The 15,086-nt window shown below is 40.9% G+C and overlaps 1 protein-coding gene across 1 annotated transcript in view; it reads left to right on the top strand.

Moving 5' to 3' along the window:
• The window catches only part of TRPC6 (transient receptor potential cation channel subfamily C member 6), a 1,461,060-nt gene that overhangs the window by 539,531 nt on the left and 906,443 nt on the right, over positions 1-15,086 (top strand). Inside the window, exon 3 of the mRNA XM_069639093.1 lies at positions 2,769-2,957. Coding sequence (XP_069495194.1) covers positions 2,769-2,957 — 189 coding nt within the window. The remainder of the gene's footprint in view (positions 1-2,768; positions 2,958-15,086) is intronic.

Here is a 15,086-nt window from a genome sequence, read left to right on the forward strand (position 1 = left end):
CCATTGACTTCAGCCTGATTTTGGTCGAGTCTCATGCCATTGTGTGGGCTCCTGACCTATGGACTCAGTGCTCAGGGAGGAATCCTGAATCCAACTATTGTTTTTGCTGTTGCTCTTCTTGCTCTTGGTGGGTGTACTTCCTTGTTTGTCCTTTACAGAGGATAGTTCTAATAGTATATGGGCCTCATTACGACCCTGGCGGTACGGAGTGAACAGCGCCGTAAAAGGTGCCGGCGCCGTTCACTCCGTACCACCGCATTACGAGTTCCCCTCGCGGGACCCAGTAAGCACACCTGGGAAAACCAGGCATGCTTACCGGGTCCCGTAAGGGGAAGAGGGAGCAAACAACGGGCCATCTCGTAATGGCCCGTTGTTTGCTCCCTCCCCCATTCCCATTCAGCCCTGTGGGGGCTGAAATGGGAATGGGGAAGGACCGTGTCGGGGTCCACGGAGGGAGGAATTACCAGGCCTTCCGAACTCGGAATGGCACGTAAGTCCTCATTCTGAGGACCCGGACCCGGATGCGATTTCGGCAGCAGCCATGCCACTAATAGCGGCATGGTTACCGCTGAACTCGTAATGAGGCCCTATGTCTTTTGTTTCCACAGCCAAGGGCTCTCGTTGTTTGAGCCAGTTTTCTTCCCGTCTTTTTGGCTTCCCTAATGGAGCCTGTGTTCCTAGTACTGTTCCACAGGTGTCTCAAGAGGGTAATGTAGAGCGATACTTGCAGACGCATTCCGTGCTACTGATAATTTCAAAGAGTAAAACATTGGATCAATTGAAGTTCTATTGCAGGCTATGCAGTGGCAGGCTGCAGTAATTAAGCAATAACCTCCACCAATCCTGGTGGGGCAAAGGGGAGAATTGGCTATGGGTGGAGAAAAACAGGAGGTATGGGCGAACTCCTTATGAGAGATAGTTCAGAAATGGTTAAAGAAAATGGGCAACTGTTATTATTTATTATTTATTTATTGTGACTCTGGTTGAAACCTGTCAACCTTACACAAGCTAAAAAAAACATTCACAACAGTCAATACAATATATAAAACCCAATATATGATTTTTAAGCATGCACAAAACAGAAGAAAAACAGGAAAACACATCACATTATTGCAAGAGAGTTATCTAAATATTACTTTTAAAACCACTCTAGAATAGATCCATATAAGTCCAACTTCTATTATACCTAAAAACCTTGTACTCCAACAACAATTAAAATCCGTAGTTCCTGAAAAGGAAATGCATTTTAAAATATCACATTGTACCACATATACCAGTTTCAAATTTAATTTCAATACTCTCAACCATAACTCTGCTCTGTGCAAAATATGCAATGAAAAATCAAACACACGGGCAGATATGTAGTTACCAAACTACAGCCTCTCCTAGTCAGGAGTTTGGTAACTGCAGGGGGTCTCCACACCTCTCTGTACACATACACAGTAGAGAAGTGTGCAAATCAGTGGTCAAAGTATAGAAAAAGAAGTAGTGAAACTATGTTTGCTGCAGACCCCCACTCCCCACAAACTCCATTGCTGTGCCGCTCCCACGTGCAATCCAAACCCCAAAACAAACACGCACTGACGTACAAGTTTCAACTTCTTTCTGCACCTTTATTTTAAAACTAAGGCATCCCAAAACGGTTTCTGTAAAAAAAATAATAGTATATGAACAGAAAAATTTAAAAAAGTAGAGGAGCACTGCTCCCAACCGCGTCCGTCCAATTCGACCACTAGTGCAATTGAGTAGGCAAGAGACTGCAGCTTGTCACATATCAGTCTATTTTAACATTAAGACAACCCTCCTCCTCTCTCGGTGCTTCACCTATCGCTTCAGTATTGACCTGGGGCATCAGATAATGTGTTTTTACGATCAATTTGAGATCAGATCTAAGCATTTAGTGGGGGAAACCAGGCCCTAGACCTCCAAGAAATACTTATTATCCCTGCTGCAATTTTAGTGTTATGGTTGTTAAGAGAGAGAGTTAGATGTAGTGGTCAATATTCAAAGGGTTTATCCAAGGGCGAAAGACTCTTGTACAATTTATAACAGTTCACTTTATCGTATGACCCAAGTCACTCTCCCTTAAGTTTTTCTTTACCAGCCCCAGGTTTGCGATCAAGGAGTCAACATGTACACCACAGTCATTCAAAACGTGAAGTTGGGAAACTGCAGGTGGGAGAGTTGAAAGTCGGGTCTCTTGCATAGACCCAAAATCTGACTCTATGCAGAGAATGGAAGATATATATATATATATATATATATATATATATATATATATATATATATATATATATATATATATATAAAAATATATATATATATATTTTTTTTTTTTTTGTATAGTTCCAGTTCGGATTAATGGCAGGGTGCCTCATGGTTTAACATAGCCTATATAACTACCAGCCATTTCTGGCATTTTCGAATGAATGCTCAAGTTTCTTCAATCGTTCAATTATTGATTAATCTTAGGAGCTTTGAGCAAGTTTGAGATAATATGTCGAATTTAGCTCTTTGTTTATCCTAACATTAACAATACTAAGAATCATACAATGTTAACGTGTGATACACAATATATGCCATCCATGTAACCTAATAATGTCTTCCTTTTTAAAATGTCTAGTTTGGGTTTTTGTGACTGATAAATTGAACCTGCACAAAATCCAAATTCTCTAGTAAAGAGATCTATCCATCTTAAAAGTATCTATTATTTTTTAAATAATCCGATCTCCACAGTGTTGACCAGTATCTTATTCTTCATTTTGTAGAACGACTACAAGAAACTGTCTATGCAATGTAAGGATTTTGTTGTTGGACTTCTCGACTTGTGCAGAAACACAGAAGAAGTAGAAGCCATCTTGAATGGGGATGTGGAGAACAACCATGCTCATATTGAACCTGGGGGGCGGCCAAGCCTAAGTCGCTTAAAACTTGCCATCAAGTATGAAGTAAAAAAAGTAAGTCTTGCCTGTGAGACTAAAGTATTACCATAATGGTTATAAAAATATTAAGTTGGTTGAAAAAATACAAGCACTATTTCTTACTTTGAATCCAGAAAACAATGTAGTGTTCAAATTTCAATATTGCCACTGAAACAGTCTCTTCTATCCTTTGGGCAACACTTTTAACATAACACCTCTCTTTAAAAAAGAGTGTTTTCTACATTTGCAGAATACGCCACATCTAGAGCAAACGGAAGGTGCACTTAAATTAGTGGGGAAACGTAATGCGCTGAAAAGCAACCATAATAAAACGTGTCTAAAAGTTGTTCTGACATCAGTGCATACCTGCATGTAACCCATTGGTCTGAAACCTGGATGGACAAAGCCTTTGATAACGCAGCTCATTACGCTAGAGTGGACTATTAGATTAACTAGGAAGCATGTTAGAAAAGCACACACCTGCGAACTACAATCTGTACTGCACATACATAATTAATGGAGTATACACATTTGATGAACCTTTGTACTTGTGCAATATGACACATAGATGAGGAGGCAGAATTTGCTAACGTAGGGGCCTCCATGGATACCTGGTTGGAAATGCAGTTTGAGTAGGGCTTTAAGTGGGCCGGGGCTATCCGGCTCCTTAATGTCCCCTGCCAACCCCAGCCAATAATGATTTATTTTCTAAAGCCTAAAGCTCTTGCTCATGTGGGAGAACCTCAGGCTTTAGAAAAAAAATATTTGTCTGCATAATGTTGGAGCCTGCACCTGCCAGGCATCCCTTTAACCAAGTGAAGCCCACGGGCCGGCACCAACATAATGGAAGAAGAGGTGAGGCTGCTGGAAGACAACGTCTTTTTTCTATAGCCTGAAGTTGCCGCTCATTCGCGGAAGCTTCAGGCCTTAGGAAAAAAAGGCATTGGCTTCTAGCGGCCTCGCCTTTTCATCCTTATTGGTCAGGTCTCCCCACGAGGCAACTAATCAGGGTGATCACTGCACCTCTTCGTTAAAGGAGAGCCGCTCCACCATTAAGGATGAAAATATGTTGCACTGATCTCCACTATGCATCCCTTTATGTAAGAGATGCAGAGATCATCACCCCCGCACCTCAGGGTGAAACGGTGATGATCCCTGCAAAGGGATGCGTCAGCGAGGGGAGGAGTGGTGGCTCTTACTTGCATCCCCCGGTACACACCCTTTATGCCACATCCCTGAAGAGAGCCCCCCCCCCAGATGTCATATGCCACTTAAGGCACTGAGGTGGACTGATGTCCTTCCACAGCTACTCAAAGTCCTCCTTGGGATCATCTTTTACATATATAGATGTGAGGACAGGCTTTTGGAAGTAGAGGGGGCAATACCAATACATCATCACCATTCTACACACCATCCTATTTGGCTGATTATTATACACAAGTGCACACACTGCTTGCATCTTCCACTCACCATGCTGCAAGTTCTACTCATGCACCAAACTCAAGGTGGCATGCTAGTCAACAAGCAATATGTGTTTCAATCAATCAGTCCAATACTTTATTTCGGATAAGTCCAGGTGCAATATCATACAAGTAGAAAAAGGTTGAAATATAACAATCACATGATAAGATTAAAAAACCATGCTAAAAAGGATGTAACTTCGGATAAAATCATGGACCCTGATTGAAACTGCATTGAGCATACAATCTTGTAAAAACACACACCTTACATCTCACCCACTAGACTTTGGTCAAATATCTAGAAACTGCAGAGCCCACCTCCCCATAGCATGTCGTTTTGCAGATGGCAAGGAAGTCATTGGAGGAGCGGACCTGATATTTCTATAGGATTGGGAGGATCCATCCTTTCCTTAATGTATAGTTTGAGCAGTCAAACAAAAAATACATCATTGCAGAGCCTTACCCAGAGTCTTTAGCTCACTATCTTTCACAGAGGAGAAATGTCCAAAACATATCAGTCTTTGTCCTGTCCTGGAGCAGTCCAGCACAGAAATGCTAGGCAATTTGTCTGAATGAGAGTACCAACAGAAACCCCAGACACATATTTCATTCTGGTTAGACCTCATCAGTAGGGTGGAGCTGTGCCTCTCTAAGAATACTGAGCAAGGGGTCCATGTCTGGATTCCCCTAGTAACTTAGGGTGCGACCCAAAGTTACTAAAAATATGCAAATAACAAGGGGGATCTTGGGAGTCCCACTGCCAGTCATTAGTCCTGGTTACAAGAGCCTTACCCAGAGTCTTTAGCTCACTATCTTTCACAGAGGAGATATATCCAAAACATTTAAGTCTTTGACCTGCTTAGGGGAAATCCTGCACTGAAATGCTAGCCAATTCTCCTCTGAACAAGAGTACCAACAGCAACCCCAGACACGTGTTTCAGTCTGGTTGGACCTTTTCAGTAGGGTGGAGCTGTGCCTCTCTAAGAATAGTGAGCAATGGGTCCACGTCTAGATTCCCCTAGTAACTTAGGGTGGGACCCAAAGTTATTTAAAATATGCAAATAACAAGGGGGTCCTGGGCGTCCCTCCGCCAGACATTAGTCCTGGTTATGAGAGCCTTACCCAGAGTCTTTAGCTCACTATCTTAAGATAACATTATCAGGTGCACTCCCCTCTGTGCACGCAGACCAGTCTGATAGGTCTCTTCTATCGTAGTGGTAGCTGCATCATATATACATTTATAATCAGGGAATTGTGTTGATACTAAATCCTGGTCAATGATTTCATTTTCAGGACTTGCTCATGCAGCATTTTTTCCTGGTTAAACAGCAGCACACGCCTCTCCAGGTCAGTGCTTTTTGGCGTGTTTAACACAACAACACCACAGATAAAACATACTTCTGTTTCCATTGATCTATAGATGTTTCATATTCTTACTGTAGTCTGTTTTACAGATTTCGATTACCCCATTAGAAATACTGCATTATGTATGTTTTACATATAGACCCCACGTCCAAACTGGAAAATGGAAATCCCCAAATGTGTAATCGTGGACAAATCATGCCTCCCTCTGCCTCGTTTCTTATATATGGCTGAAATGAGAGCACCTAGAAACATGGGTGCTATATGCATCTAAATAATCTGAAGGTCGTTTTCCATCACTTCCTGTGATGTCACTTGGGATCGGGTCAAATGACATCACTTCCTGTGATGTCATCAGTGTGTCAAGGGTCATGTGATGTCACCTGCGCTACACCTGGCATTTTGGTGAAATGACGTCCCTGAATAGCTTTCTGGACTTCCGTTTCTGAAATGTTATGACAAACTAAATTTTGGATTTGCACCATAGCAGTAGTTAATGCACTCTCTTTGTCATCACTATATAATTCTCTAAAGTGACTGGACCACTCGTGTTGTGGGAAGGATATTTCAACATCCGGGCGGTTTCCAGGTTTGTTTGACATTAAACCAGCGATAAGGTAACAGAAGGTTCTCTAATCACTGCTTTCTGGGGCTTGAATAAGACGTTCCCAGCACAATCTGAAGCCTTTATCTTTTGTGAGATTAAGGTTTTGTAATCAATACTACGTAGCTGATGGATTGTCGGTGCATTTGGAGTGGTTTTAATCGCATTCAATAGGGCTGCCTTGGCCAGTCTACAGTCCTTATCATACAATGAGCTAAGCATCCTGGGAGTGTGCATGACCTTTGGAAGGGGTTTAGTCACAAAAGAGGTAATACGGCTCACTATAGAAGTATAAAGTGCTTCGGCCAAGAGAGGATCATGGACAGTTTCAGGGTTCAGATGGTCTATGGAACGTAATAAGACATCATATAATAGCAGGGCTGCAGTAGGGTAATCGATATTGGCCCACTTTAATCTCCTTCAATTGTTACTTAATGATACAGCAGTACAGAATGTATCCAGCCAGTGGATCACGTGTAAACATGTTGCTCAGTCTACAGCAGATTGGGTACTGATCACTCCCGACCTTAAGGATTACTTTCTGTGATTTAGCAATGTGTCAGTGTGATGGTTCTAAGAAAATATAGTCTATTCTACTAGATTGTGTCCCTCTCTTAAAAGTTGATGGCGATGGGCGGCCCCCTGCAAGGCAATCATTTCAACTACGTAAACCTAGTGTAAATATGAGACAGGCTGCAGCTTCCTGTGAGGATATGAACGATTAGAGGTAGGACAATCGGGGGTAGGGATACCCCAAATGTCCTCTGCTTCCTCAATTAGATTATCAGCAGAGGACAAAGGTTCTATTTGATTGTTAAAATCACCCGACATAATAGTTTGGGCTTCCTCAGGTGTGATCCCATGTCCTTCATCTAAAATAAGTGTTTGGAGTATATTTAACAATGCTAACACCTGCCCATTGTCACAGCATCTGACATAAATACTAAACAAAAGAATACTGTGACCGGTCGGATAACCAATATTAGGATGTAATACATTTCTTCACCCTGAATCTATTTCTATAACAGTATTTAACTTTATGCTAATCCAAAATACAAGTCCCCCACTTGAGGAGCCCTTATGGCTTTTTATTGCTGGAATACAAAAGCGTGAGTACTTACTTTAAGTGGATATTGAGTTGCCCAGGTCTCCTGGAAACAAATAATCTTGACGTTTTTCCCAAAAATAGTGATTTGCTTTGAATGCTGGCAATGTTAAGAAACGGTGTTGTGTTTCATGCCTGTCTTCTTCAATGTATGCGGGGTTTTGTATGCTCCCATATACCGATGAATGTATGCATGCCAAACCTAACTGGTGTTTTGAACTGTAGAGACGAGCAAAAAACCACATTTCTTTTTTCTCAGAACGACATTCTGGGCATTTCTTTTAAGCCAGACCATAATTATTCCACTATTGGCAAAGGCAACACTAACTGAATCTCTTGTGTAAGACAACATGGGAATCAGGTGAACAGAAAGAGTGGGCACCTGGTTAGCAGTATTTTGCAGCAGGTCATGCACCGCTATGATGTCTACCCACAAAAAACATGCACACATGTTTGCATGCCACTAGGAACCACAAATTACCAATGTATCCGCATAATCGTAGTCTTGACAGTGAGAAGTCCAGATATAACGTGCAGTCAAAGCCTCTGCAGAATTCACAATAAAATGTGCAGGAGGATGTGCAGCACTCTTCGTTGAAGCCGGTGCAGACCCTGTACTGTGGATTCAGGGTCTGCAAAGTGGCATCTGACAATGAATGCATTGCTACATGCAGATTCAAGCATTTCATAAATGCATCATAGCATCAGGGAGCATGGTAAGTACTAATAGTGGTGAACAAGCAGTCCAGGACCATCAATGTTCCCCTGTTGCAGGACACGCCCATCACTCTACCAATGACAGACAAAGGCATTCTGAGACACCAGAATACCCCTCACACATTGTCACCTGCAAATTGTATAGGCTAGTGAGCATGGCAAAACACGGTAGCGTCACCTACAAGTAGGGTCGAATTCATATAAACATACTTCTCACACGTACGGAGCTACAGCAATTCTCCATCAAGGAGAAACATTCCCGTTTTATTAGCCAGAATTGTCCCACTGTCTTGACGACCAAGAATATGATGGAGCAACAGTTGTTTTGCTTTTGTTCTGCTGGTACACTTGTGCTGCCCTATTCCTAGGGAGGCCATGGATTTTCACTTGAAATGCTGCCCTTATCCTTTTGTCCAATGGCCAGGGGTCAGGATGGTGCCTGGGTACAGTGGGCTGGATTTGAAGTCAGTAGCAATGTTCCCTCTAAATATTCTTCTCTAAGTGCGGAAATGGTTTTTCTTTGTGCACACATTATTTTCCCTGTGCAAAACTTTTTGAGCATGCAGTTAGTGACATACCATTTGTGAAGAGTTGGAAGGCAATTTCCCCTTCCCAACCACCACAATTCTTTACAAATCAGTGTAAAAGGAGCATTGTACAACTCTTTTTCTGAAAATATAGGCTAAATAAAAATTATTTTATATGTGATTATAAGGAGAGGTCATCAACCGGTCCAAGAATTCAAGATATGCCATAGTACCTAAAAAAGTACTCATGCGCAGAGAGAAAAACGTGTATGCACAAAGAAAGCTTTGCATGCTCAGGAGAAACAATAAGTTTATTTTTGGCTATTCATTTGTCAGCACTGTTCAGAGACAATACAAAAAGTGCTTAATGCCATTGGGAAACAACTTATGTTTATGGCAAAAAACAAGTATAGCTAATCACTGATGTGGCTGTCAAAAATTCAGACATTATGCAATTTTTGCAAATTGAATAATTGTAACTGAAACTAATGTGTCAGAAAACATGCCAATAAGAGATGTGTTACTTTAATGGAGTAATTCAAGGGCCAGGGGAAAATGCCTCTCATAATTTGTGTAAGGACAATAATGGCATCAGAATAACTGCACCACAAAATATGATGATCAGAATTCCTGGGCCTCTGCTCACTATCCACATTATGTTGGTATGTGAGTTGTGACAACATTTACTCAAAACCAGCCTTACAGCTAGAAGGAATATACACCATCCATTTCACTCCCTAAAAAACAGGGCAATGTGCCGAATTAATATGGGAACCCATGAACATAAAGAATCTACCCCTGCTTCTACCCACAAAGTTCCACTGATATCTTTTCGAATCAATGACCAGCAGAGCCGGGCCATTGGTAGAAACTCGAATAATATTACTGCCCGACCTCAAGAGGAATTTGAAGGGGAAAGAACATATTTCAATAAGCATGAAATATCCCTACTGGAAAATCCAACTACTTTCTTACTCCCTGAAAAATCTTTTGATTCCAAGTATGGAGTCAAATTGACATAGTAAGTGAAATTACGGGGCACATAATACAGCATATAGTTTTGCCCATGCTTGCTCACCACAGCCAAGATAAAAATCAACAAGTGCCTTACTGAGGTTTCTTCTGGTGCCCTGTTGAAGAACATTACATATATATGCCCTGTCAACAGTAACAATGCTCACAGCACAACATATGAGTACCTTCTTCTTTAACTAGGGACTCCTTCTCTGAAATGCACTGTTATCAGTTGAACAAGATGCATGGGGGTGCATGGGGATGCTAGAGGCAATAAATGCAAACCCATGATTATATTATAAGCCCTCAGCAGCTGAGCATGGACAGAAAGAGAAAGTGCAGTTTCTTAGACTGTTAATATAGTTTCCTGTTCTTTAGCATACACACATTACCTTCACTGTACTGTACTTCCAAAACATCTGATTGGGCTTTTGAAAGTTGCTGATTTTTTCTTCACCCCAAAGGAGTGTTCTCCTGTCCCCTTCCACCCGTTCCCCTCCCTGGCTCCTGTACTAGCCTCAAATATTAGTTGACAGGGCTCTGTAAAAAGTGAGAGATTGCAGCAGTAAAACACTAACTGGGATATTTGCATACCTACAATACTTTGCAAGCAAATCTAATTTAAAGCCTCACATTGAGATTATGTGGAGTTTAAGAAAATGTCACAATTACTATGAAGTGTATACAAGATTGTTTGCAACATACCCGGCCTTTCAATTGTTGGGTAGGATTATACAAGTGTTCAGTGAAACCATTTTTGTATAGCAGTGACTTAACATATCATTTGTTAACGTCTATGCTCCATGGAACTATGAACATTTTGAAAGGTTGAATATTGTGTGAAAAACATTCTAGTTATCTGAATATTGTTGCCCTAATTTCATATACTAATAATGCCAGGCAGAGTCCATACCAATTATCCCCTACAGGCCAAGTAAATGATATTGCAATGTTGCTCTCCTCTTATTGGGTAATATTAGCAATGCTAAAGTAGGAGACGCTGACCATGACATTTGCCTACTCAAAATCCTTACAGGGCGAATTCATATTTTAGTTTTATAATACGTTAACTTGCAAAGGGGCTTTTTAAAGTGCTTGTGTGACATATGTACAAAGAATAGGAGGCATGGGATGAGGTTACACATCATAGTAGACTGCTTACTTACATTCAGTATCCAATATTTGAGCTGAAACTTGGGTTACATAGTGTGGGTAATGCTTTTGCTAAGACACCATGAGTAACAGAAATTCTTGTGCTTGAACGTCATTCATATTATAACAAACAGAAAACAAGACTAGTATCCAAGTCTGGTAACCTTTTGCAGAGCTAAGGTAGGCAGAGTGAAGGTTGTCTGGTAATGTTTGAATGTGGCCGTGAGCAGAGCCTGAGTCATGTGGTAGAATCAAGTATAGGAGTCATCGGTCGGGAGGCAAGATAATTTGGTTAATGTGTGCAGGCAAATCTTAGTTTTATGTTCTGTTCTTACAGCCACTTTTACATATTCGTTTTTTAACCTCTTGTCGGTGTACTCTGTTTTTAGGGTTTTTAGGTTTTCAAGGTCAAGCTTGTATAGCAGGGCAATGTAAATAGGTTAGACCAGAATATCAAGAATAGTTCGTATAATGTATCTTTATTTTGAGAGAAAGCAAGTATTAGGTAGCTGCTGTGGCTTGTCCCTTATTACATCTTTATGAATAGGTGGGAATTTTTTGTGTGCGCTGCTAAAATTGTTCTGAGCGGCACCCAGAAGGAAGCTGGGCAAGCGCACAAGCGCACAGCTAGATGGAACATTGGTCAGTAGTGTAACCCAGCCTATTGATCTTCAGTACCCATTCTTTCCCTTGGTTGTCTGGTAGGTTCCTGGAGTAGTCGGGAGTCATGTGTTTTAGTAGGAGATTATGTCCTGGCTTTTGGGATGGAGCTATTGGGATGCCCTCAAAAGCCTGGTCCCTTTCTATAAGAATGAAAAGAGGTCTGCTACCAGTACGATGAGAGGGCCTAGACCTAGAGGGGTGGAAAATGCGACCATTGTTCAACATGCCAGCATGATTATCATTGTTGTGCTATTAATTAATGTGTTCCTAAGGTTGATCACCAAACGGATGGAGAGTTATCCATTTCTGGTGTTTGTCATGTTCCAGTACCTTAATTACATCTGCCTTCTTGTGGTCACAGATGTTGAAATCATAAAGGCTGTATAGCAAACCCCTTTAAAAGCCAGGTCAGAAAGATTTTCAACTTGCTGGTACATTTTCGCTATCAGTGCCACTCACTCTGCCCCCTCCTTCATTTGGTGTATAGATTCTGAAAGTCTTCGGTTAGTGCCTGCGTAGTATAGGAGGCATACATACTGCTACTATGTTTCCTCCATAGGTGTACAAGACCCACTGGAGTTGGGAATCTTTTATTGCATGCTTGATCACTGCTTTGCAATTATGCACTACGCTATCAACCCAGGAAATGCCCTTGCTTGCTAATCCTACATATCCAGAATTCCCTGTGGGGAGTTATATTGCAAGGAACATTCTAACAATTATTCTTTGCTAATCGCAACTATCTGGGAATGTCTTGGTAGTACTACCTATCGGGAATTCTATTTAGCAGAATGGCCGACTGAGGACGTCACTAGCACCTATACAGCAAAAACATGAGTTTTGCAACAGTCTTCGCCAAAACAATCTTTAAGAAACAAAGAGATACCATGGCCTTGACAGTCACTGGAAGCTGAACAGGAACAAAATCCCCCTGGAAAACACTCAAACACCCCACTATGCTAACTGTTGCATCTGCACCAACAAATAGTAGAATGCAGCAACACCCCTCAAATAAATCAGCCTAGCTGCACACATACTTACACACCTCCTCGTTCACCTCAAGTCTTTAGAAAGCAGCTATACCCCTTGAAATCAGCCTAGCTACACACATAATGTCACCCTCAAGCACCAGCACTGCCAGAATGCAGATACCGTAGTCCATTGGTCTTGCTGCACACATTCTATGGATCTTACACAACCACTGCATCACACCTGGCACTAGTATGCAGCTACACAATACCTTTTGCACATTGAGTGCACACATACAGAGTGCACCCGAGAACGTTGTACTATACTACTCTCTCGACTTACCTGTACCGGTGTCCTTGAGGGCGTTCAACCCACAGCGATTTGGAATCTTTGCAATGGTAAAAGGCACTATACAAATGTAAAATAACATAACATAACAAATAGCAGAATGTGCTGCCAGTTGTTTCTGTTTGCACTCAAGTTAAGTATCTGCTTAAATGGGGTTTTAATATTGGCTTTGTAAAAGAAAAGATGTGGAGTCAGGGCAACAACAGAAGACACATTTCCATTTGACCATGCACCTCCAGTTTTTCCCAAGCACAAATGAAGAAGTAACTCACATGAAAAGCAGAATCACAAGCGAGCCCTTCCTTCTACCTCTTCCTTCTTCTCTGATAATGACTATCATACAGAGGCAGCTGAGATAAGAAGGCTATACTTGTCTAAAGAAGTGGTGGTGTGTATGATTCCTCATCTGAGAGAAGACATTGATTGTCCTACTTCAGAGGAGACTTCAACCTCCACATTTTAAGAGTAATGAAGTCCTTTTGGCTATCCCTAGATGACAAGATTTGAGACATGTTTTCAGAAAATAGGCCGTTCTGATCCCTCTCCAAATAAATGAGAAGGGAGTGGTCCTAGAGGAGCCACATCCTATTCCCAAAACTATGGGTCATGTGAACCCAATCCTCATTGATTTTTGGGATCACATAGAGGTTCCCTCTAATGATGCCACTCCTCTGAATGCAGAAGACGAGAAGGTGGGTGCGGGTTTCAAGTATTCATTAAAAGCACAGTTTTTTGTATTCAAGCCATATAGCTCGATTACTCAAACCTTTGTCACAATTAATTTATACATATTCATAAATAATATTTCTTCAATATAATCTAATGATCAGTTAATAACATACATTATAAACATCATACATTTAATTAAAACAAATTAACATCACATTTGAGTTCCTAGGAAGTGAACATCTAGTAAAGGCAGTCTAGTTACAACGTTCTCTAAGTAGGTCTAACTCGGAGGAAAGGCTCTCTTCTAAATATAGGCTGTTTAAAAACTTTGCTACAGCAATGGTGACATTTGTGCCACACCTACTAATTAATATATTCCACCACTGCTTCTGGGTTAAACACCTTTAAGGAATAAAAACATTTCCAAGATAATTAATTATGCTGCAATTCATTTCACAACAATTTAACATCAAGTGCTTTAAAGTTTCCAACTCTGTATCAATCTATGTTTCCGGGCACTCCTTTCCCATTTCTAATGGGTTCCCAAAACCTCCTTTGTAGGGAGTAGGTTCAACCGTACTCTAAAGAAGAGAATCTTTTTATTTTTTATTTTTTATTTTTTTATTGTGCGTTTAGTTTATATTCAATCAAGAACAAACTTTTGAAGAAGAGACTCTATATACTGAGATAGGAAACTTATCTAGGTATTATTTAGGTATTTCAGAAGGACATTTAACTTCACCCTTAAAATTACTAAAATGTGTATACTGGTTACACACAGCCTGAGTGGTAAGCCATTCGCTAATCCATAGCTTATCTTTAACTTTAGTAAGATTGTGTATATCTGCCTTTTTTAATTCATGATTACAATCCAACTTCCACTCACGCAAATAGTTTCCGTTCTTCCGTCGAATGTCTGCTCTATACTAAAAAATGGAGAACTTTCAGATGCTAAAATACATTTCCTAAATAGAGAGATCCTTTTCCATAGCGCCATAACATATAGCGACAAGAGTCCTAGTTCAAATCTCATTATTGGCATAGGTGTACTTTTTGGAACAGCCAATATTTTCGTCATAAAAACCCTTCCATCAATTGCCAATCTACTCCTGTAGACGTAAATACGTTTTCGACCCATAAAGAGCTACTGTTTGCTTATAAAAGGTTAAAATTGGACACATTGAAAATCACCATCTTATTAATTATTATCCCTTGAGCAGCTACGACTTCAGCTTTTGTATTAACATCATCCTGTTAGGTAGATCATGTTTCTGATCATTCAGACAAAAGTCTAAGTTGTGGAGTTGTGTAGCAGAGTCAGTCTGCATCAGTCTACACAGTGTTTTGTTTGTTTGGAGGAGCTGCAGCGACTTGCTTTTGACCCCCTGACTGCTTTTGGCACTGTGACTTTATAATCTGGGTGTGCCTATAAAGCAGGAAATACCGCACGGAGCGCGGTGCGGAGTCGTGCAGCAGAGTCAGTCTGCATCAGTCTACACAGTGTTTTGTTTGTTTGGAGGAGCTGCAGTGACATGTTTTTGACCCTCTGACTGCTTTTGGCAATGTGTCTTTAAG

The sequence above is a fragment of the Ambystoma mexicanum genome, chromosome 7q (assembly GCF_040938575.1).
Source record: "Ambystoma mexicanum isolate Mex_15411 chromosome 7q, UKY_AmexF1_1, whole genome shotgun sequence".
In the NCBI taxonomy this organism is placed as follows: Eukaryota; Metazoa; Chordata; class Amphibia; order Caudata; family Ambystomatidae; genus Ambystoma; species Ambystoma mexicanum.